We start from the raw sequence: 23,416 nt of genomic DNA on the forward strand, positions 1-23,416 counted from the left end.
GGCTCGTTCACCCTACTCACACAACCCTGTCTTTCCTTTGCTGACTACGCACGCACACACACACACACACACACACACACACACACACACACACACGCACAAACGCGCACACACGCACACCTAGTCAAATATAGCATTCAGACCAAGTAAAAAGTGAATAGAAACAGGTATACTTCTCTTGAGTACACGCACGCACACACACACACTCGTTCCCCCCAGCTCCTTTTTTGCGACTCTCCTCTTTATAGTGGTGGTCGACCATGGGTTTCCATAGCAACCGTGGGAGAAGTGCGTAGCTTGTCTAAACATGACTGACATCCCTCTGATACCTTTAATGGATGAGGTTGCGCATCTGAGGGGGAGGGGGAAAAAAAAAACATTTTTCTGCATTTACTTGTACAGACTTTTGAATGGTTTGGATTCAGAGTGCTTAGCCTCTGCGTTTCTTTCCCCTCTCTCTCTCTCTCTCTCTCTCTCTCTTTCTCTCTCTCTCTCACACACACTCTCTTTCTCTCTCTCTCTCTCTCTCTCTCTCACACACACTCTCTTTCTCTCTCTCACTCTCTCTCACATTCTCTCTCTCTCTCTCTCACTCTTTCTTTCTCTCTCTCTCTCTCTCTCTCTCTCTCTCTCACTCTCTCTCTCTCTCTCTCTCTCTCTCTCTCTCTCTCTTTCTCATGCTGAGAAGCATGGCAGAAGAAATTGTAGGCTGCCAGCGTTCCTTCACAAAGCTGATGAGGAGGGAACGGTGGCCGTCTACTCCACAAAATGGAGGTTGAAGTGGTTGGCTAGTAATTTGCGGCCAGCAGGGATATTTCTCTCCATCTCTCCATTGCCTCCACCTGCTTTCAAGAAAGGAAAGAGAGAAATGGAAAAGGAGAGCAGGGTGGTTGTGAAACTCTAGAGACACATCTAAATTAACCTTATAATGCTGGAGCAGTGGCTGGTAGACCAGGGCAAGTTAAATAAGCTTCATGCTATCACAGTCAATAGTAAAGAGGTTGTTTATACCTATGATTCTATACAACATCAGGAGGATATGAAGACATTTTCTTTTGTTCTCTATCACAAATCACACTTTACTGTGTATTTACATTTAAATTCATTATTCCCTCAGTTAGCTGAGCCTCTTATTCCAGAGAATTGGTATCGATCACTTTCGATGTGAGAGGGCGTGCGGCTCTTGAGAAAGCTTGAGGTTAAGGAAACTATCGTGCCTGCTGTTTGAACCCACACTTCACATGTTCACTGAGCTGGCTCCCAAAGCACAGCACTATCTCTGCCCTGTCTGTCTTATCTCCATGTTTGACTTACAGCTATCTTACGTTTTCACCTTTCTGACCAATGGAGGGTTTTCCTTGTTTTTTTATTTTTTTTATTTTGTTTTTTTTGGGTGTGTTCCCCAGATGACATGTATGTGTATATACACACACACAAACACACACTCACCTGGTTTCTTTCATTTGTTTCGTCTGCAGGGTTTTCCCCCACTGCCTAACGAAGCTGAGATCGCACACACCAAAAAGCTCTTCCGTCGACGCAGGAATGACCGCAGGTGAGAAATGACTCTTCAATCGGGTGCTGGGTTAAAACAATGACATGACGCAGAAACACTGATGAACGCTGCTGAAGGTAGTTGTTAGCCCTGGCCCTGGCTTACAGCTCCAATGTACAGAACATCACTGATCTACTGGATCTGTGGAATCAAGAGTATACACACACACACACACACACACACATACATACAGTTGTATGTTTTCCTCATAAGTCTCTTTTTTTGTTAATAACATGGTTGGATTAAGAGTGAAAGTACTTTGGCAGGCGCAATAACAAGACAATGTAGGGGATCTTTTTAAAGTATATCACAAAATATCTGCCTTTAATTCAAATGTAATCTTCAGGTTTAATCTGCAGAAAAAAAGTCTCTTTTTTGTTGAAGATTACATCACTGGAAAGTTCTCCACTGCAGTTAGCAGTTGCTTAGGAACAGCTTAAAAAGAAAATATTTTGGTCTCTGACTGAACCAAAAAGAATGGAGTTGAATCAGAAAGGACAGTAAAACCCTTTATTTTATTCATTTTGCTCTTTCTGTTTTTTTTCCCTCCTTTTTGGTAAAAAAATGGAAATGGTTAAAAGTATTGATTTCTAGTCATTGTCTTTGACAGATGATAAAACTGAAATATGACTGACTCTTTTCCCAGTGTTTGTGTGGAGCAGAGCTGGAAGGACTTCCTCATGGTTCTGGTTTGAAATTGAGACAGTATGTATGGCTCGACTGCAATGTGCGTTTTTGTAGAGACAGAGAACATGACTCAAAAGCTGCGGTGTACAGCATTGTTTCGGGGGCCAGTTTGTTTGTTGACCAGCTCTTGATTCCAGCAGTAGCAACCGAGCATTGAGTGCAACAGCAACAAATGAAGAGATGATTAAATGAATCTGTCACTCCACTGAAGTGTGTATTCCATTCCTCCTTTTCGTTTAGTTTGGTTTGCTTGCGCTCTGTCTGTCTCTCTTTCTTTTCAACTTTGTTTCCGTAAACTGTAATGAAACATGGTTGGTTCGCGCTCTCTAACAACACATCTCTCCCTCTCTCTCTGTCTCTAAATCTCTCTCTCTCTCTCTCTCTCTCCCTCTCTCTCTCTCTCTGTGGTGCACTGAAATGTTTCAATACAGATGAAATTGCTGCACTTACCAGTGCCAAGGTTTTACACAGTACTCCATGCAGTAAACATACATTACTCTGTTTTTCACTGTGTGTAAAATCCACTCTGCTCTGCCCTCGGACTTTACAGAGCTTTAACACTTTTACACTTCAAGATTTTTTCGCCATTGTAGTGACTGTAGAGAAACAGGGACTGGTTAGGTTGTGCAACATTAAAGACTGCAGTTAGGAGACAGATTTGTGCATGCAAGATTGTTTAGAGAGTTAATTTGATTAGTGTATGAAATATGCTCTATGAAATGTTGTTTGTAGAGATTTTAAGAGTTTGGAAGATGTGTAATGGCTTTGTATTATTAATGGTTATTTGACTGTTTGGAGGGGCTGGTGAGTTTTTTAAGTGTGTGATGTTATAGGCGTTTTGAAATCTGGGGTTATGTAGGAGAGAGCTTGTAGTGGTTGTTTATTTGATAGATTTTTCAGTTTTTTGCTATCTGATTATACAGTCATGGGAATTGGAGTGACAGAAGGTTCAGCCAGTGGATAAAGAAATCGTTAAGTAGTTTGACTTTCTGCTCAAATACCAAAGTATTCACATTTTGGGCACCATAAGTACCATAAGTCCTGTTTTTTTTTTCTTGCATTTCTCCCAATTTCTCTTCAGCCCTCCTCCTCTCTGTCTTTTCCAACCATCACTCTGTCCCTGTAACTAACTCCCAATTTCTCTCCTTCTCACCACCCTCTCTGATTCCCTCTCACAATTCCTCTCACTGTTTACACAACTCCAGTATGACCTTGGATCTTTTTTTCAGCTTTCTCTCCCTCTCTCTTTCTCTCTCTCTCTCTCTTTTACTCGGTCTCTGTCCTTCAACCTTCTGTCTCCATCTCATTTTTTTTTCTCCTTCTGTTGGAGAAAGAGATAAATCCCCCGACCTCCTCGATCCCACACTGTCCTAGGACCCACGCCTAGAAAACACAACTCCAGCGAGAAATCTACGTTAACCTTGATGTCCTGGTGCAGTGTGGTGGAGCTGTGTGTGTATGAGAGAGAGAGAGAGAGAGAAGAAAGAAGAGAGAAGGAGAAAGGGGGTTTAGGCCGAGTCCCACGGGTATATCTTCAGCTCCAGAGCTGCTGTAGCACAATCAGGATTGAATCACCCTCCAGTGCCCTCCCCAGCATTGTCTCTCAGGGAAGCATGACCCTCTCTGTCAGAAAAGAGAGGGATACAAACCAGAAGAGAAAGGAGAGATGTTTTAGACGGGATAGAGAAAGAACAGAGTGTTCAGAGAGCACTGGGAAGAGATGGTTAATCTAGTGGTGTTTTAGTGTTATTGTTACTGCAGGCCGTGTGTTTGAACGTATATACTGTAGGTAAATCACGCTAAGCTGGAAAGATGACTGAACATGCCGGTGAGAAGAGGACATAGACAGAGATAGACAGGGAGGGTGTCCTCTAATTAGGATGAACACTACAGCGTTTTTGGTGGGGGTTTCCTTAGTCCTCAGTGACCCTCTGTGAATGTAAATGTGTGTGTTAGCAGCTAATCAATCACATTCTGATCTGGCCTCTTACTGCGGCAGGTTTCACTCACCATCAGACTGAACCCTCACCCGGGAGTCCTGTAGGATTTATTCCTCCTCCTTACCTCTTTTTCTCTCTCTCCCTGCATCCATTTCTCTACCTCCCACTCTCTCTTTCTCACTCAGTCACACTGTTTCACTCACTTTCATATGTGTTTGCTTTCTGCCACTTTTTCTGCCCCTATCATGCTTCTTCTCTCCAAATGTTCACTCTTTCTCATGTACCCCCCTCTCTTTTTCTCTCTTTCTCTCTCTCTCTCTCTCTCTCTCTCTCTCTCTCTCTCTCTCTCTCTCTCCCTCTCTCTCTCTCTCTCTCCTTCTGTCCTTACCTTGGCCCCCCCCCCCTTTAATCTGCTTACTGTATCCTCTCTCTCTCTCTCTCGCTCTCTCTCGCTCTCTCTCGCTCTCTCGCTCTCTCTGCACTCAGCGTTTTTTCATAGTCACCCTGACAGAAGGCTTTCCAGCTCTGTTGTAGCTGCATGCTGCTGGCCCAGAATGCTTTGCTGCTGGCAGAGAGGACACTGCAGTCTTGTTTGTCTGGCTAAAGGACAAAATCACTCTCTCTCCCTTGGCAACACACCTTACTGCAGTGCCCCAGTAGAGCAGCCTTCATCTGCTGTAACACGGCAGTGAGAAAGTCTTACTGTCCCCTGAAACTTTGTGAAACTGTCCAGGCGCGCTCTCTCACTCTCCTCAAACCTCTGAGGTTCGAGGCCTGAATGAGTGCCCAGGTGAGGCAATGCGCCAGGACACGCGCCAAGGTTGACTTCATGTCAGAATTGGCATATAGACAGTAAATGTGCAGATAGGAGGTTGCATCAGCTATAGACAGTGAGAAAGTAACTTTGCAGATAGGACCATGTATCAACTATAGACTACTTAATTGATAGATGTCTCTCGAAAGGGGCTTGATCTAGTTCACTGTTTACTGCGTCTTGCATACCAAATAGATTAACATTAAATTACACCCCTACAGTTTTTACATTCACAGCCTAAACAATACTTCTACTCCTGTTATGTGTGCTCATCCTCAGGTAAGACCCAGTTACGCTCAACACAGACATAGCTGCTTCTCCTTCACATGGGTTTCTTTTGCACAAAACGTTCCTCTAACACACCATGGCTGTTCCAGAGCCATCAGTCACGGGTCATGTTTTATGCTTTACCTCACTTGATGTTGTGTAAGCTCAAACCTGTTCATTTTCCACGTGTGGGTTGTCTGCTGCTCATTACTAATGAACTGTCTGTTCAAATCAATAACAGTATATAAGAACACCCTATCACCCAGGTCTCAAGGCTCCGGACTCATTCTTACAGGCTGTCAGTCCAAGACTGGACGGTCATAGAATAAATGAAACGGTTCTGTGCTTCAGCGTTGTTCACGTTCTGATTCATTGCCGCTCTGATCCTGACAGAAACTGGGAAAGTGTATCTTTGATGAAATAAATACAAGTTTGCCACGGTGTCTTTTTAGGGGGGGGGAGTGTCTTTCGTATGTGGCTTAGCAGCAGCGTTTTCAGAGATGTTTAAAGGGATGTGCCAAAAAATTGAAGTGCTCTCCTTCTCTCTTTGTCTCTCCCTAAGCCAAGACCTCATTACATTACTCATGAAATCGTGCTGTCACTTCAGCTTTCACATTATCTAAGTCTTAGTTCCAGTTCCAAAATCAGATGGTTGCATGTTTTTATGGTTCTTCCTAGGGAATTTAGATGTTTTGATTTTTGTTGTCAAAGTTCTAGATCACAATGTAATCTAATCGTCTTATGATTGCACTGCACAATTCAGATTGCATAATGACATCGTCATGTACCCTACCACCAGGATGAAGTAAACAAATTACTGGAAAATCCACACAGATTTGTACAACCAGCAGACAAATATGTAATTATATGTATTAATTCTGTATACGGTTTGATTGTTTCCCAAATCTGAGCTATAATGAGTTGACATCTCTGAGTTGCGCTTACTTGCACTCTTCTCCTGTGGTATCCGTCACGAATTCTGTTTACGCACAGGATTAATGTCCTGAAGCAGCAAACACTCTAATCCAAACATGTGTTCATATCATATGTGGGTTTCTGTGATTGCACAAACATGTGAATGTGCTGATGAATATTCATCTCCTGTTTGAAGTCCCTGCATTTACATACACAGGATTAGATGCAGAGATTCTCTTATATCAAAGGGGACATTAAATGTCAAATCCACACTCCTGCGGAGGAAGGGCAAGGTTTGCTCATGTATGGCTTAATTTTTGGTTGTTGTTTACAGTTGTAGTTGCTGTGATCTTGGAGATGTCTGAAAAGTAGGAGTGCTCTGAAGTCTCCTTTCTTCTCACCTCCTCTCCTCTCATCTGTTCTCCTCCACCCTATGAAGTATAAAACGTCTCATGTTCACCTGTCTAAAGTTCACTGTTAACACCTAACAGCCTGTCATGCACTAAGTTACTTTCATGCATGTTCAGCTCGGTGAGGCGGCGGCTTTTCACGTTTTTCACAGTTAACTTACATGTCATGTCTCTTTGTTATCACCAGAGACCTCGTTGTGTTCAACTTTTAAACACAGTACTTTTAGTGTGCATGCATATTCTACACAAGGAAGTGAAATGTTTAATGCTGCGTGAGTGTGTGTGAATGTGTGTGTGAGTGTGTGTGTGTGACTGTAACTGTGACTGAATGTCTCCAGGTCTGTGTTTCATCGCCGTTCAGAAATGTGAGATACTCTAAATGTCAGGCGCTTCACAGGGGATGTGTTTTAAAATGTCTGTTTTCCAAACATAAAAGTCATTACATTTTATGGCATTAGATCGCCAGGAGTGCAAGCTTTTCATTTCTGCAGACACATTCATGGGCATCGTTTAGGAAAAACACGCTGTATGCATTCAGCTGTGTAGACACACGCATATAAACTCACACCACCAATCACCATTCTCTTTTACACAGAAAACCATAGAGGTGCATTATGCCCGCAGGTTCTGTGTTGTTTCACAGATGAAGGGATGGTACCTACAACAGCACTGTGGGATGGTCACCATCAAATTCCATGTGCACTCTTTTACATGCAGATTCAAACAAGACAGATGTTTACAAACAAACAGTAAGCTCTTTAAAATTAATATTTGCACAGGGAGTGCTTTAACAAACAGTCAAACACACATCCACATACACTCACACTCACATGTGCACACTTTGCACAAGCTGTGGTGATGTCATTGGTGAAATGTTTTAGCCGCTTGTTCAGGAAAAAAAAAAAAAAACCTTTGACTTGAAGACTGAGATAGAGCGGGAGGGGAGGTGCTGGCAACCCAGAGAGGGTGTAGGCACACATGTGTTTCACATTTATCTGCCATGTCAACTGGTTTCAAATTAGGCTTGATTTACAGGAACAAACCTCTAGCTGCCTCTACCCAGGAAACATGTTTCTTTTGTCCTTGCTTTAATCTTTGTCAATGAAATAGCGTATTCAGGAATGCTTTAGTCTCAATAGGCTCAATCTTCTTTTCACTATTGGAGCTACTTATTTATTCCTATACCTTAGCAGTTCTATTTTGACTGCCAGACACAACACATTTTCTCTTATTTTCCGGTCTGGAGTTGAACAGAGTTCATTTCAGAGTTATGTTATATCCATTAACACCTGCAGTGTTGCAGTTACTTGTGAAAGAGCACCGAAGCAAGTGCTTTCATGACCACAATTACTATAGGAAGTGTTGATTGATATTAATGGTGATGAGGTGTGTAACCTATATAATCCACTCTCACTGATGAAAATTATGGAACTACTCCGCTATTTAACTTAAAAGTTAGTCCGTTAGTTAACTTAATACTGACAAGGTTCATGGTAACTGCCAGCAGTATCATGTTGCTATAGTAAACTATAGCTGTAATGAACTATGGCTGTAGCAGAATGTTGTTCAGGACTGTGGTGGGCTGTGTCTGGTTGGGGTTTACTTTGTCTTTGAGCAGGGAGTCTTTCTTTTCAACTGGGCTGGATGAGAATGCAGAAGAAAGAAGGGCATCTTTATGCAAATGACAGTTCCATTTCTCAATACTGATTGATCAAGAGACATTCCGATCATCTATGTATTCCATGATATGTCTGGGGTACATCAAATTTTTGCAGTGGGTGTATATTGTATGTCTTTACAGTTTTTTGGTCAACCCTCAAAACAAAGGTATATCTGTCTTTGAGGTGGAGTTCTACTGTTGGTGATCCATTTCACTCCATTCAACTGGCTGAAGTTCCTGAAGAAGTTCTTTAATTTTGTGTATTCCATTACAGCGCATAAGAAGAACAAGTATAAATGTATAACCACGATAAAACAGCAGAATCTGTTATTAATATCAGTCATTTTCAAGTGTTTTCTGTCTCAGTTTGCCAAGCACTGTTTAGCACTCCTTAACTCTGTTCACACTGTATTATTGATTAGAGAGATTCCATTGGTTCAGAGAAAGAACTTATGCCAACTGGAAGGGGCTGGTCTATGACACAGTTAAAGGATAACTGTACTGTAGAATACAGCAAAAAACTTCAGGAAGCTCATTCTCATGAAATATTGCATGAGTACAGTGATTAAGGCTTTGTTTTTCCTGCAGTATTTACTGTGAACTGAAATAAATGTGGACTTATTTTCTATCTCTGACTTCCACAACACCCTCTGGAATAGATGAAGGTGTTGCGACTGGCTCTTTTTATTCCTACACGCTGTATTCATGCACTCTTAAGGACGAAAACAAAGCAAAGAAAGACACACTTGTTCTGTTGTTGTGGGAGAATTCAGTGCGCTTTGAGCCGCTAATATGATAGTCATAGATGAGTTAAAGTGAACTACGGCTTTGGTTTTAAAAATAGCTGCGTGTGTGTGTGTGTGTATGAGAGTGTACATGAGGGACGTTTCATTCCATGTTAAGCTAACGTACGGATGTTGAATGTCAGCGCTTGTGTAGGTGAAGTTATGGATGATCTCAAATGGCTACCACATGCCAGTCTGCATGGGCATCTGTTTTAAATCTTTCCGCCTACCCTTGCAACCAGCGTTGGTCCCGTTGTGACCTGCGAGCCTTCCTGCGCAGTCACAGCGCACACGCGCACGGACGCGCGGGCAGATGAATGCATGTTAAAACACAGCCGTGAGGATCGGGTGCAGGGTCACCACCTGCCATTGATTTGGCTCGTTCGTTCTGGTACCTGCTTTGAAATACGTACACATATGACACATAGCCAGTGCTTCTCCTCCACAGGGTAAAACAAAGGGAAAAGAACGCTTTGAAGAGACTGGTCCGTAATTTAACTGCTTGACGATCATTTGCTCGTCTGCGTACTTTGGGATTTACTCAAATGGGGTAGGCTGGATCAGACCAGAAAGACTGTCTGGTGATGAAGCAATACATTAGCTCATGTCCTTCCTTTAATCCAATGTATTTCGAGTGTTTATGCGCTGTAGTGCTGTGGAACGGAAAAACATGTTGTCACCCACAAATCTCTGGTTGTCACAGCAACAGCAGCAGTTAATGTGTTGTTGTGTGTGTGTGTGTGTGTGTGTGTGTGTCTTACCCCATTCCAGTCCTGAGTTGCGGTAATGTTCCATGGCCCTGTAGATGCCATTTCATTCATGTAGTTGTCATAGCGCCCCTATAGTTGTCATATCATGCTTAGATTTTACCTTGTTTTGTTTTTGTTTGTTTGTTTTCTCCTCTCCGTTCTTCCTCTGTCTTTTCTTCTTGTCTGATTCTTTGACTATTTTGTCTTTCTTTCTTTCTTTCTTTCTTTCTTTCTTGCTTGCTTCTCTCTTGTCCTCTTATTTTTATTTTTTCCATCCACCATCCTCTGTTCACACATAGCTTCACTCTCATGCTTGTAGAAATGTCCAGCCGCCCCCGGACCAGTTAACCGTGCTGCTGCCCGCTGACGGGAAACGGCGAGTGTCCAGGTCAGTGCCAAAGCCAACCAGAGCAGGCTGATAGGGGTGAGGCGGGTACCAGGAGGGGATGAAGGAGGGCCCAGATGACTAGGTTATGGTATTAGTCTCACTGAGGAGACCAGAGAAAAGAACAGAATCATGGAAGGTGAGAAAAGAGCCCTAGAAGGGAGGAAGATTTGACAGAGAGATGCTGATAAGGTGAAGGAGAATGGCTATGGTAGCTAGAGAAGACAGAAGAGGAGTTGCAATGAATGAACAAAGAGGTAAGGAGCTAAGGGAGGGAATCAGTGATGGAAGAAACGATGCAAATGTCAGGGAAAGGATTTAGTGACAGGGGAGTGGAAGCAGATGGAGGAGGCATTTTTGTGCATAAGCTTTGATTTGTTTGGGATAAAACAACGTTTCTTCATTGTGACAGTAATCCATCATTGACTCTTACTTCATGATATTAGACCATCGAAGCTTTGGTACTCTTAACAATGTTCACGGGACAAACGCAGCCCTCTACGAATCCAGTGCATGCATCAAATGCTTTGTCACTAAATCTCTTAAACTGCTTGCGTAAGGAAAAAATGAAATGAGCTCCGTTCAAAGCAGAATGACCCTTTGTGCATACTGAGAACACAGCGTTATTGTAGTCTCTCTCTTGTATCTCATTTGACTGCCGTGAATGCGTTTAGCTGTTTGAAACATGAAGTGGAATCTGATGACCCGACGTGCATTAAGAAAAACTGCATCCTGCTCAGAGACTTTTTATCAGATGGTAGGTTCATTTAGCAGTAACCGGTGGATGCATTTAGCGGATGGTTAGTGGATATGGTGGATGGTTTTAGTGAGTGAGACGATTTCAGATAATAAGACGATAATCCAATGGGAAGTGATCAACGCCTTTCCGTTTCATCGGTGGTTAAGTCATCTGATTTACACACATGACTGTCTGAATTCACTGAAACGTATATGTACCATACCCAACACCACTCAACTACTAAGACAAGCAGCGGAAGAATGACAGTGGCCAATTAGACAGAGTTAATATATTCAGTGTACGGAGTTGTTCAGCTTGTGTGGCCAGCACACAAACAGCATGTCATGTTATTTATTGTGTAGTTAAAAATTAGAATGATAGTGTCCTTGATTTAATTATCTAACCAGATGTTCTTCAGGATTCAGCTGAAGGAAAAGCTGTGCATCTATTTTATTTTATTACAATTCCCTAGTCCTTCTCTCTGCCCAGCAAGGTTTCTTTTGTTTATGTCATTGGTACAGCTAGAACTTACTGCTGTATATGGTACAATAGTATATCCATAAAGTACTTTCATAAACTGCTTTAAGCCATGCATCATGTTTATATGAACACTACATATGATTTATCACGTAAGTTGTATTTCTTTTTTTTTTTCACATCAGAAGTCAGAAGGTATAAAATATAGCCTGGCAACTGATGAAGCATAACCTTAAATGCCTTGGCTTTTATAGGGATTTTTAACAGATGTATTTTGAATGATTCTGTATGATTTAATACACGTCATGCGGAGTTTCAGAGTCCAGATAACAGCGCGTCAATTACAGCTCCTAATCAGAGCTGGATTTGCAAGTGTGGAAGTGAAGATCCTTCCAGCTGAATTGTTTACACCTTGCAAACTTAAGAGTGCTGTGTGTGTATATGAGAGACTGAGAGAGAGAGAGATAGAGGGTGTTAATGGCCTTGGTTAATAGCAGAGTTTGATGGAAGACAGTGTCGCAGTTCTACTCTTAGTGTTCATGATGGGACATAGACTACACCTTCATTTCTCAAAAAGACCAGAGAGGAGGCAGTTAGAGAGGACACACAATGGCTGTCACCCCTCTTTTAAGTTCATTTAATATTGGGTTTCTAGGCAAATTTACTTTTTCAGATAGACGGTTGGCTTTTATTAAAAAAGGAACCTTCTTTTCTTTTTTTTTTTTTTTTTACAAACACTCAAGGTCTCCTTTTAGAGACACATTGATGTGCTTACATGGTTTTTAAAAACGGGCCTGTGGAGTAAACCTTTGAGGTGAGTGATGAGAGATTGGCTTTGTGTGGATGTTCAGAGAACTTTTGCAGACTTTTTCCTCTTGAATTTCACCTTCCTCACTCTCTGAAATATTTCACCTTAGGGTTGGGGTTTTTTTTGGGGGGTGGGGGTCCTGTTATCCATCCTTGTCATAGAAATGACACTCATCTTGTATTAGTGGCCTTCTGTCAGGTTTTCAAAAAAAAATCCTTTAAGAACATGAGCACAGAAGCTACTCATGAACAGCATTTCAAGGCAGGCACAATGCAAAGTCCACATTGAACGGTACAGTCGTGAACTTGGAGCATCTGTTTGAAAGATGTTCATTTGTTGCTTAGATATGTGTCAGAGGGTGGATAAGGGTTAACACACGTAAAGTGGGCGAATGCCACGGTCGGCCTCGAGCAGCTAGATGTCTTATTCTGAGCCTGTCAGTTGGACAGTTACACTCATCTGGTGGGGAAGTGGTCAAGATTCCTGCTCTGTTCTGAAGCGTGTGTGTGTGTGTGTGTGTGTGTGTGTGTGTGTTTTCTTTTATGAGCAAGGCATGCATTGGCTGCCAGAACACAGAGGTTAAAAGTGTAATTGCCTGAAAACTGAGCCACTCGTTCTGTGTTCTTCTATCTCGTCTAGTCTCTCTGTGTCTTTCAGAACTTATCGTGACGCGGACTGAGTGCAAATCGCTAAATTTGTGTCATTTTTATATACTTACTCCACTTAAGTGGTGAAAAGGCTGTATTTTATCATATTAGAAAAGTAATGTCCATTTTAGTATCTCTTAAACTGAAATACGAGAATTTTCTTGTTCAAAAAAACAAAAAAGTGAGCAGTGCCAAAAACCACCAGTTTGGTTGATAAATTGGTTGTTTTAAACAATCGAAATCATCTTAATTAAGAATAGTTGATAGGTTGTAAGGATTTTTTTCTTGTCTATTCTACTGGATGCAGGCCTGAATGTGTGGGGTTAACATTGTTGTGGCGGTGTAGCGTTGGATGCTACAGGTCTGTGTGTGTTAATGCATTCAGTGATGGAAACTCTGTGTTGCTTTTATGTTAAAATCCCTGATGCTGCCAGTCTGTCAGATTCGTTTGGCCCCTGTGTCTTGTCTTGTCTGTCAGAGTGAAATGTCCTGATAAGATTGTTTAGATTGTTCTGGATGTTCTATCTGTCAGACAGATCTCACCCAGGTCTAGACAAGCACAGTTTTTCTCCTCCCTATTTTTATATGTTTGTTTGTTGTTTGTTTGTTCCAACAATTTTTTTTTTTTTTTTTTTACCCTCAAGGTATTTCAGAGATAGTGCCTTCATTTTTAAGAGAGCATCTATTGCAGTCATTAACTTATGTCTCACGGGTATTTCAAAAACAAAACATCGTCAGATAACTAATGAGTGATGCTGTGATACTGATTAATTATTATTCAGCAAAAAAACACAAAACAAAACAAAACATAAATGTGCTTACCTGTCATTATAGAGGAAGGGCCATCAGTAACAAAAAACACCCTCTGAAAAATGATGACACCCCTCTTCACCCGTCGTTTCCCAATAGCATGACAAAGAGAATAGAAGGAGAATGGTGGGATAAATCTGTCTTGACCTGAGGGCTGTTATGAAAGCAGTGCCCGTTCACCGTCTCCACTCACTGTCCCGATCAAGAGCACGCTGGACTTCAGCCATTACACATGGCTCTGGGCAGTAATAGTGCTGTTGGGAAAAAGACTTATCAAAAAAACTTATCAAAAGAAAGAAAAAAAAAAACATGTATAATGATAAACAGTTGAGTAACCGGGGAAATCCAGTCCACCAATTCAAGTTGCCAAGATGTTACCTGCAGTGGCTGACAAGAGTGTAGGTCAATAGTGTCTGACCACTTTCAGAAAAGAGAGAATGCATCTCGCAGCCTCCTCCTGTAAAAGATGAGTATATTTGTGAAGGTAGTTTCGACATTTTACTGACCAGCTTTGTGATTCAGTTTCTTTATGTCTGATAGGGGCTTTCTTAAGTGTTGTCACTACATGGGATTATAGAAGTATTCATTTCACTTAAATAGGCTGAGAGCCTTGAACAGAAATTGTGAGAGACCATTTAAAACCTCTTATGGTCATTTATTCAGAGATCTGTTGCTTTACTTTTCCTGTTACCTGTGCTACCATGGTTAGTGGATTAACACAGATGTCTGTGTCTGCTCTGCACAGAAACAGCATTTGTAAAGATCCATGTTAACACACTATATTAGAAACTATAGCGCAACCGATTATTGTCCCAGCTGATAATCAGAACCAATATTTGTAAACCAATATTGTAATGATCAGAATCATCATTTTGACTGGTTTGCTTGCAGATTTAAAAAGAAAGAAAGAAAAAAAGCATATAAAAAAACCTTTGGCCTTATGTGATGCATGGACTCTGTTGGCAGAGCCACCACTATCCGAAAGATACAGTTTTGCAGTCTGGCTCAATGTCCCGCCCACAGCATCATTAGATTGATTGAAGCATAGACAAGCACATAAATAGCCAATCAACACTTTTCCCTGTGATTATGGGAGATACGTGACCATATCTCACTCTTACCATGGTTTCTAGCTCGCGGCCGTGGGCGCTCCATTAATTGAATGATCTCACTCTGTTTATTAATTAAAAAACGCAGACCCCATATGCTCATGTCTGATTTGGTGCTGCTCTGTCATCGAAGCAGAACTGTACTTAACATTTGAATAAGTAGAGAAATGACCCCGATTTTTTTGCACTAGTTACACTGTTTTCACTAGTTCCTCTGCCTTTGTATGAATGATGATTCTATGAATGATGGTCAGTGCTGGCAGCAAAAAATTTGCTTAATTCATTATTTTCAAATGTTTTTTTAAATATTCCACTAAACATATGTTCATTTTAAGGAAGCTCTGTTCTGGAGTTTGTGTTACTCCAGTTTTGAATTTTGACACTAAAACTTTCACATTTTCTGCAAATATCGTCCCCAAATATCGGTCATCTGCCCCTTTAATTGCTAATAACTGGTATCCTTACCAGCCCTGGAAAAACTCTTATTAATCAACCCCAGTTAGAAACCATCCCAAGACTCACAAGAACATTGCCTGCTGAGGTTTATAATGTGAGTTCAGTATGACTGAATACCAAGCATTTGGTATTTTTATTAAAGGAGCTCTCTAACATATGCATGATCATGGTGGATATGGATGGACATAATAGACACCTCAAAGTAAGTAACACATATTAAAGAGAGATAAACTGGTTTTGGTCTCCAGGAAGAGGAAAGCTAACAGGAAAAGTCAGTTAATCCTATTTGTGCGTCAGCTGCTTCTAAACCCAAGACCTGTGCCTGGAATTACAGGAGTACCATAGCTTTTCTTGTTGACCCTCACACATACGCAAAGGCAAACACACACACATATGAAAAGACAAACACACACACAAATGTTTTGGCATAGCTGCTGCCATTGCATCTTAGGACAGATTTATGTTTGAGTTATTATTTGACTTGTGGGATAACAGGAAGCCATGAACTGCAGTTGCCAGGCAAGTGAGAGATTAGCGTGAGAGAGAGAGCGCGAGGGGGGGGGGGGAAGAGAGAGAGAGGAAAAAGAGACTGACAGTGACAGTTCAGAGCAGATGGGTGTTACTGTAAGTGTGCGACAGCGTCCGTGTCCAGGTCGTTGTACGTGACACCAGGGTGCTATGTGGGTAACAGAAACACACTCTTGTTACAGAAGACAGCAGCGGCCGGCAGGAGGTGGAGGGAAGTCCCAGAATCCTCAGCAGCAGCAACAGTCACCACAGCGGCAACAACAGCCATCTTCTCAACAGCAGCAGAATACAGATCACCAGTCAGGTACCGCCAAGCAAGCCCACGGAGGACGCCCTTATCAAGGCCAAGGAGCCCGCCAGGGGCCCCCACCTCACGGCTACAGCCAAAACCGCCGCTGGCACCACAACCAGAAGCACCAGCAGGTCCCTTCGCCTAATGACAGGGGCCTAATCAAGAGCACCAAAGAGACAGAGAATGTTAAGGCAGAGGGACTGGAGCAGGAGATGGAGAGAGGCCCCCGGGAAGGATACCAGCAAGGACAGGCAGCAGAGGACAGAGCAAGAGATAGAGGAGGGGACGGTCCTAAAATCAGCCTGCTACAGTCCTCTAAAGAAAGACTGAGGAGGAGACTGAAAGAGAAGGTAAAGCTCTTTAGCACCTCTTTAGAAAAAGAGAGATTAGTGTCAGATCAATGACGTTTAGCTCCATCCTGTACTTTCTCTGCCTCCCACACACACGCGCACACACACACACACACACACACACGCACACAAAAACACAAACCCACTCTCATTTACAATTTCTATTGTGCTATTACATCTACACACACAGGCATTAAAGACTCTTAATGATGAAGTCTTGGATGTTCGGTAGTTGGAAACCAACACGCATGTTAGTGGGTCCTGTCACACTCAGACTCGGAAAACACCATGCACACTCTTACCCCTGAAAACACACCCTCACCCATACATTTAGATGAGGGGGGAGGAGGGAGATGTGCTAATTCATGAAAAACCCTTGAAAGTGACTGCTGGGGCTATGCAGGCACTTTGTGGCTCCTCATTGCTGAAGCAGCATGCTTTGAAGTTTTCCACTGTGTGGTAATATCTTTAGTGCTGGGCTCAGCGTGACACAGAGACAGAACTCCCATTACACCCTTTGTGTGTGTGTGTGTGTGTGTGTGTGTGTGTGTGTGTGTGCATGCGTGTGTGTGTGTGTGAGTGCGTGTGTGGTGTCCTACCTCAGTTTTTAAGACATAAAACACGGAGAGTAGAGACAATAATACTCTGTGTATCAGTAGATGTACTGAGGACATAGAAAGTGGCACTTGAGTCATTGCTTAAAGCAGTTAGTGAATGTGTAATTAGCCAAATCCCTCTGGGCCTTTTTTAGTGTAGAGATAAGGTCACAGTTATTTTATAAAGCCATTCAGTCATCATTTCGCAAGGTTTTCATGACTTTCATTTCATGGCCTCCATGAATTTCACATTTTTCTTGTCATGATATTCAGAGACCGATGCTAAGGTTAAGAGAACAGTCAGTTGTTTTCATTGAATTGTATGCATATTTTTTTATTTCCTTTTTACCAATCATCTTTTTATTCCAAATTTGGACATCTCGCATGCAAATTGTGTGTTCTCAGTTGTTGTTTGTAGGTGACATGTTTGATGATAACAATAGACTATTTGTAGACTATAGACTATTTAGACTATATAGTCTAAATATAGACTATAGACTAATTTGTTGGCATTTTTCATGACAGAAGAGTCAGAAACAAACTCACGTGATCCTCAACTTCTTTCCATCTCTGATTGGCAGGAGGAGGTTCCTGTGGCAAAAACACCTCCCCAGCGGAACCGAATGGACAAGCTGTTGGAGATTCTTAACAGTATGAGAAATAACAGTAGTGGCGTGGAAGGTCAGCTCACCTCCTTCATGGAGGAGGCGCAAAATTCAGCCAATTCGGAGGAGATGTTGTCAGAGATCGTCCGCACCATCTATCACAAAGCTGTGAGCGACCGAAGTTTTGCAGCCACAGCAGCCAAGCTCTGTGACAAAATGGCCCTGTTCATGGTGGAGGGCACCAAGTTCCGTTCCCTACTGCTCAACATGTTACAGGTAAGGAAATAACGGTTATGAAGGTGGAGAAACCCGGGGGGGGGAGGCGGTGTCTTACAAAGCAGACCTTGGCGGAAAGCAGCTACTTTCGTTCAGCACATTGCACATAAAAGGAACGTGACCGGTGTTTCAGACCAGAGACGGAAAACGCATCACTTCGGCACCGTTTTTGTGCGCTTCACATCGGCGTTCATATTAACGAATATCACTATTGTCACCAGCAGAAGTTGCCAAGAGGTTCTGCAGCAGTCTCACACATATGAAGCAGTTGTTTTCCATTTCAAGTCTATTTTTACACACCGCACAAGCAGTTCTAGTGTGGATTTGCCATTTCAAATGCATGTAAATATGCTGTTTGTCCAATAAATAAGTTATATTCTCTGGTAAATCATTTATAGCCTTCAGACAATAGCATGTACTGGTTCGTTAATATCAGCTTATTTTCATGGCTTCTTTCTTTTTCAACAGTCATAATCTGGAAGTACTCAAATCATGGACCCTAGCCTACCTATCTGTAGGTTTATAAATTTCTGTCATGTTCTGTTTACTACACATAGTAAACGTAATATGATATAATCATAATATGATATAATGTTGCAGCAGGCTGTCAGAGTTTTTAGGGATGGTTTTCTAGCTCACCACAATGTCGCACCTGGCATGAATACAAGTGCTGCACAAATCCGTTCTGCTCCCGTGTCCATGCTGCATTACCTTGGGTGTGAAACTGGAGTTAGAGATGAGAGATGATAGAATGAGGAAAAAAAATAAGAAGCCTATATCAGGGTGCCAGTGCTGCTCATCATGTTACAGATTAAAAAAAAAAAAAGAAAAGAAAAAGGGGAGTGCAGAAAGGGATATTGCAGACAACACGAAGAGGGTGTTTTTTGGGGGGTTTTTTTGGAAGGAAAGGATACATGGAAAGGACTCCATTGACAGACAGGGGGGAAAAAAGATGTAGAGTTGATAAGTGATGCTTCTCAGGTAGGTGCTTGCGCCGGTCTAATTACACGGCACAGAATAACCAAGAATACAGAGAAAGCTTAAAGAGACGTGGGAGGTTTGCCTCACCACCATCCCATTGTTCAATCCAGTAATGTAAGAGCCCACAGGCTCATCAAAGCGACTTGCCATCAAAGGCCGGCCAGCCTTGCCACTTCACTCAGACAATCAAACGGCAGACAGAGAGGAATTATCGGATTTGCGGTCGTTGCTCAAAGTCACGTGGGCCCCCAAACATTTATGGCGTGATTTCCCTTTAATGATGTCTTTGGAAAGATTGAAACTCAGATGCTCGAGTCCGTCCTGCTCATCCGCGGAACTTCTAAGCACAGACCTTTGACAAATTGATACCAGTGATAAAGGATGACGAGCGGAGCTCTGAACACGCTGGTACGGGGTGAGGAGCTGAGCAATCATTGTAGATACTCCCCTTTAACCTTGTGTTTACTCAGAACCTGAGGACAAGGGTAGAGCTGTGCTTCAACCTGACAGGCCCTGATGCTGAAAAATAACAAACATCAAGATTACATGGGCACTTTCGAGGGGTCATGTGGAAATCAACGATGACAATGTTGTCAGATCTCATCCAAGGGTTCCTATGGAAGTACGTGCTTTGTGATGTAATTGGTATGGCGTGGCAGCCTATGGAATCTTTGACTCTCAAGCTATGTCCACGCCAAGCCAGGTAAATCTGAAAACGCAGAATTATTTCTCAGTTTAGCCCTTCCATCCACGCTGAAACAGGGTTTTCCGTCACCGATACTTTTCGAAAACACACTCTGAGGTGCATACATTTGAAAACGCCAGGTTCGCGTTGTAATGTGGTCAGGGAAAACGGAGAGTTTCAGAAACGATGACGTATGGTTGCCATGACACTGGCAAACGTTTGTGCTCAAGACACCAAAACTAAGGCGTTTGAGCGTTTTAGTGTGGGCGTAGAACATTTGGAAAACGGTACGGAAACGATAGTGTGGACGGAGAACATCTTTACATAGAATCTGCGTTTTCAGATTTACTCGGCTTAGTGCGGACGTAGCCTCAGTCTAGCAGGTACTTCTTGTTCTCTCTTTTACTTATCACACTCCTTGTATGGCAAATTCTGCCTGTCCTGGCACGGTGGGGGACTGCAGTTGGGCACAGCATGGCATGATATCTCCAAACCTCGCCCCTCTTTCTGGAGCCAGACATTCTCGGCTGGGCATAGTCTTCCAGACGTCTCCGGCTGAGATTTTGGGCTAATGTGCAGCACTAAATGTCAGCCCACCTGCTGCTTAGCGTCACACAGTCTACCTTTTAGTTCCTCTTTTCTATTTGGTTGGCGCTACTTCTAAAAGTAAATGAACGAAGAGGAGGAGTCTGTTTGTTTAGTAAAACTAACAGTGAACACCCCTATTAAACAAAGCCTGCATTGTGTTATTATATCACAACTGAAGGTGGGATATAGGCTGCTATGTCATGAAGCATAGGTTTAATAAAGGGTAAAATCTTAATTACAGTAATATTGCATTACCGCCAGGATGGACATTTTCTCTATAGTTTTCTGAGTTTTACTTTATGCTTTGTTATGAAAATGTTTTATTCGTTTATGTTCACTTTGCTTTTAGGTCGAATGGTCAGTTTGAGGTCAAATGGTCTGTTGGTGTGTTGCTTTAGTTTCTGAGTACTAAGTGTGTTCTCTCGTTGAGGAGAAAAGAGTTTTGAGCTTGTTTCTCACTGCAGTGTGACATAACTTGCACTCTTTTTTTCCCTTGTGACAGGTTGAGTGTCTTTAAGCAAACACGTTTTATACCCATTTACCTGCCATTCTGCATGCGTAAAATTAATATTCACCAATGTGTTCGTTCACTTGCAGCTTTTACATTCTTTCTCAGGATCAGCTTTGCAGTGTCCTTATTTCTGGAGTTTGGCCATCATCTATGAAAACTGCGTGAAACTTCTTTCTGTACATTGCTGGAGGTGCAGCTTGTGTATTTGTTCATCTGTCTTGCCTTGATCTGCACATTTCAATCTGATTTGAAACCTCCCAAAACCCATTTCTTTTTCATGTATACTCCTCATACGTCCACACAAGCCCTGCTAACAGAACACAAGAGGTTTTTCTCTCTGCCTGTGAGCTTTGAGTTATGTAAGTCAAGCTTAGCAACAGCAACTTTAAAAAAAAGTTTGACAGTGTCCTTATGAAAAGGGCAACTAAATATTAAATGATAATCACTCTAGTGAGTGTAGGATTTCCCTCTTTAAAAAGATATTAACAACAAGTTTGATCCATGTACAGTTTGTTGGCAGTGACATCTAGTGATGTGTAAGGCTTGCTGATGTAACCACAAAGCAACAGTGATAGTTTACAAGAAGAAAGTTTTTTTATCTGTAGCCTCGATCACCCCTTAAAAGTGATGTCCAGAAAATGGTAAGATTTATGTCGTGACTTGGCGTTAGCTAATCTGATAGCCAAAATAAATGGCAAAAAAGGTAATATGATGATGCTAAATGATGGGTGTAGTACTACATTATGGCAAACCCATGTAACAGTCTTGCTAGTTTCTCCAACTATGAACAGTTGAGACCATAGCTTAGCAGTTTGCACTCAGTTAAAGTGAGGAACCAGGTAGCTGTAGAACAGTTTAATGGAAATTCCAGTAATTAAAGCTTGCGGTAATACAAGCTATGCAATCATAACACATTCATTGCTTGTCTTCTCTCAGAGACAATAAAATACAAGTTGTGTTATAATATGATTACAGGTTAGTCAGTATCTATGCTAATGTAAAGACTTTCAGTTCAAATAACAAACTTCTGAGTGATAAAGTTTCATTTGAATTCTGTTCACTCACTTATTTTCATAAAGTTTTTTCGTCGACTGCATATTTTAGAAGTATGTCACTCCTAACTACCAATTACCATGTCTGCTAGGTTTTACAAGATAGCAATGCACTTCAGAGTGGTAAACAGGATGTGTTAGCTATTCAAATATTCAGTGAAGTAAAACATCAAGTCTTTGGATTTCTCTTTTATAATTGATGACTTGAAGCAAGTTTCCCCATTGCTTAACTGACTGAACACTGATGTGACCCCACTGTTTTTTTTTGTTGTTTTTTTTTTTACCTAAATTCACTTTTACCTGTGCGTACAGTTTATGTAAAAGGTGATTAAACTTTAATATCAAGTTATTACAGTTGTTAATATTTCATTAGCATACCTGTTTTGTTGTTTTGTACTAAATTACTAACATGCTAAGTAGTGGAGCTTCTGCTCAGACTCATCAATTAAATACAGTCATTATCCTTGGAGCTGACGCTAACACCCACAGGAATGAATATTACATTATGTAAAGAATAAGGTGCTTCCCTGACATATCGCCATAGTAAATGCAGCTTTCCCCTTGCGTTGTCTAATGCATAGGGTTTAAAACGTTCACAAACTTCAGTCATATTCTTTAATGGCCATGCCCACCTTCTTTTATTTAATTCACCAGAGTAACACACAAGTGTGTGTGTGTGGGAAGTCAGGCATTTCCTATCATGGGAACTATTAATGTGTGTGTAAGTGTGGGCACGTGTTTGGGCGGAAGGGGTTCGACACATATGTTTCTTTTTAGTTCTGAAACATCCTTATATTTTAAAACTGCACAAGTATTTAACTATCTAATCCAACTCTTCTTTCCTGAACTTTGGACTTGTCCGGTTTCATCCACTTTTGTACAGTATTTCTGGCCTCTGTTTTCTCTGGCCTCATTCTAAGCCATCTCCAGACATTTGTCCTATATCTGTCTTATGTTTGTCAGACATTTGTGAGAGAGCAAACTCTGAAGCTTGGTATTTCCTAGCGCATTTTCAATGAATAATTTATCATCCTCAGACCATTCTCTGACTTCTCTGCTCTCGTAGCTAAGTGCTTGAAGATGTATGAGAAAAGAGCAGGCTTGGAATTGTTAACTTCTGAAAAGTGCTGTTTTTAAAAGAGGTCCAAGTCAAAGCCTTAGCCTTCATAAAGATAAGTGAGATCTATGATGCATAAATGCATTATAAAAGTGTGTGTGTGTGTCTGTGTGGTGTCTGTGTGGTGTGTGCGCTGAAACTGTTAAATGGGTGATTTCCATCTGCTCTACATGATACAATATTGTAATTTGCAATTTGCATGTTAGAACAGTATACAAATTTACATGATTTCTCTTTCTTTTGCTTTCACTCTGTTTATGTTGATTTGTACAATATATTTAGGACTTTTTTCAAGGTATTCTATGTATGGAATCCTGTCTATGGATATTTCATTTTCGCTTCTTCTCCATTTCTTTATCTCTTCCTGTGCAGAGGGACTTCACGCGCCGGGAGGAGCTCCAGCAGACAGATGTGGAGTGTTGGTTAGGCTTCATTACGTTCCTGTGTGAGGTGTTTGGCACCATGAGGAGCAGTGCAGGAGAGCCTTTCAGAGTGCTGGTGTGTCCCATCTACACCTGTCTCAGGGAGGTCAGTCTATTTCACTGGCTAACTCTTCACACTCACAGTCATTAATAAGCCATTCATGTACAAGCACTTTACCACGAACAGCCTATTGACTAAT

The 23,416-nt window shown here is 41.7% G+C and overlaps 1 protein-coding gene across 1 annotated transcript in view; it reads left to right on the forward strand.

The window, feature by feature from the left end:
* The window catches only part of ctif (CBP80/20-dependent translation initiation factor), a 73,722-nt gene that overhangs the window by 39,303 nt on the left and 11,003 nt on the right, over window positions 1–23,416 (forward strand). Inside the window, exons 8-12 of the mRNA XM_030768964.1 lie at window positions 1,479–1,555; window positions 10,102–10,170; window positions 15,924–16,383; window positions 17,561–17,860; window positions 23,167–23,322. Of these exons, the coding sequence (XP_030624824.1) occupies window positions 1,479–1,555; window positions 10,102–10,170; window positions 15,924–16,383; window positions 17,561–17,860; window positions 23,167–23,322 (1,062 nt within the window). The remainder of the gene's footprint in view (window positions 1–1,478; window positions 1,556–10,101; window positions 10,171–15,923; window positions 16,384–17,560; window positions 17,861–23,166; window positions 23,323–23,416) is intronic.

The sequence above is a fragment of the Chanos chanos genome, chromosome 3 (genome assembly GCF_902362185.1).
Source record: "Chanos chanos chromosome 3, fChaCha1.1, whole genome shotgun sequence".
NCBI classification, from domain to species: domain Eukaryota; kingdom Metazoa; phylum Chordata; class Actinopteri; order Gonorynchiformes; family Chanidae; genus Chanos; species Chanos chanos.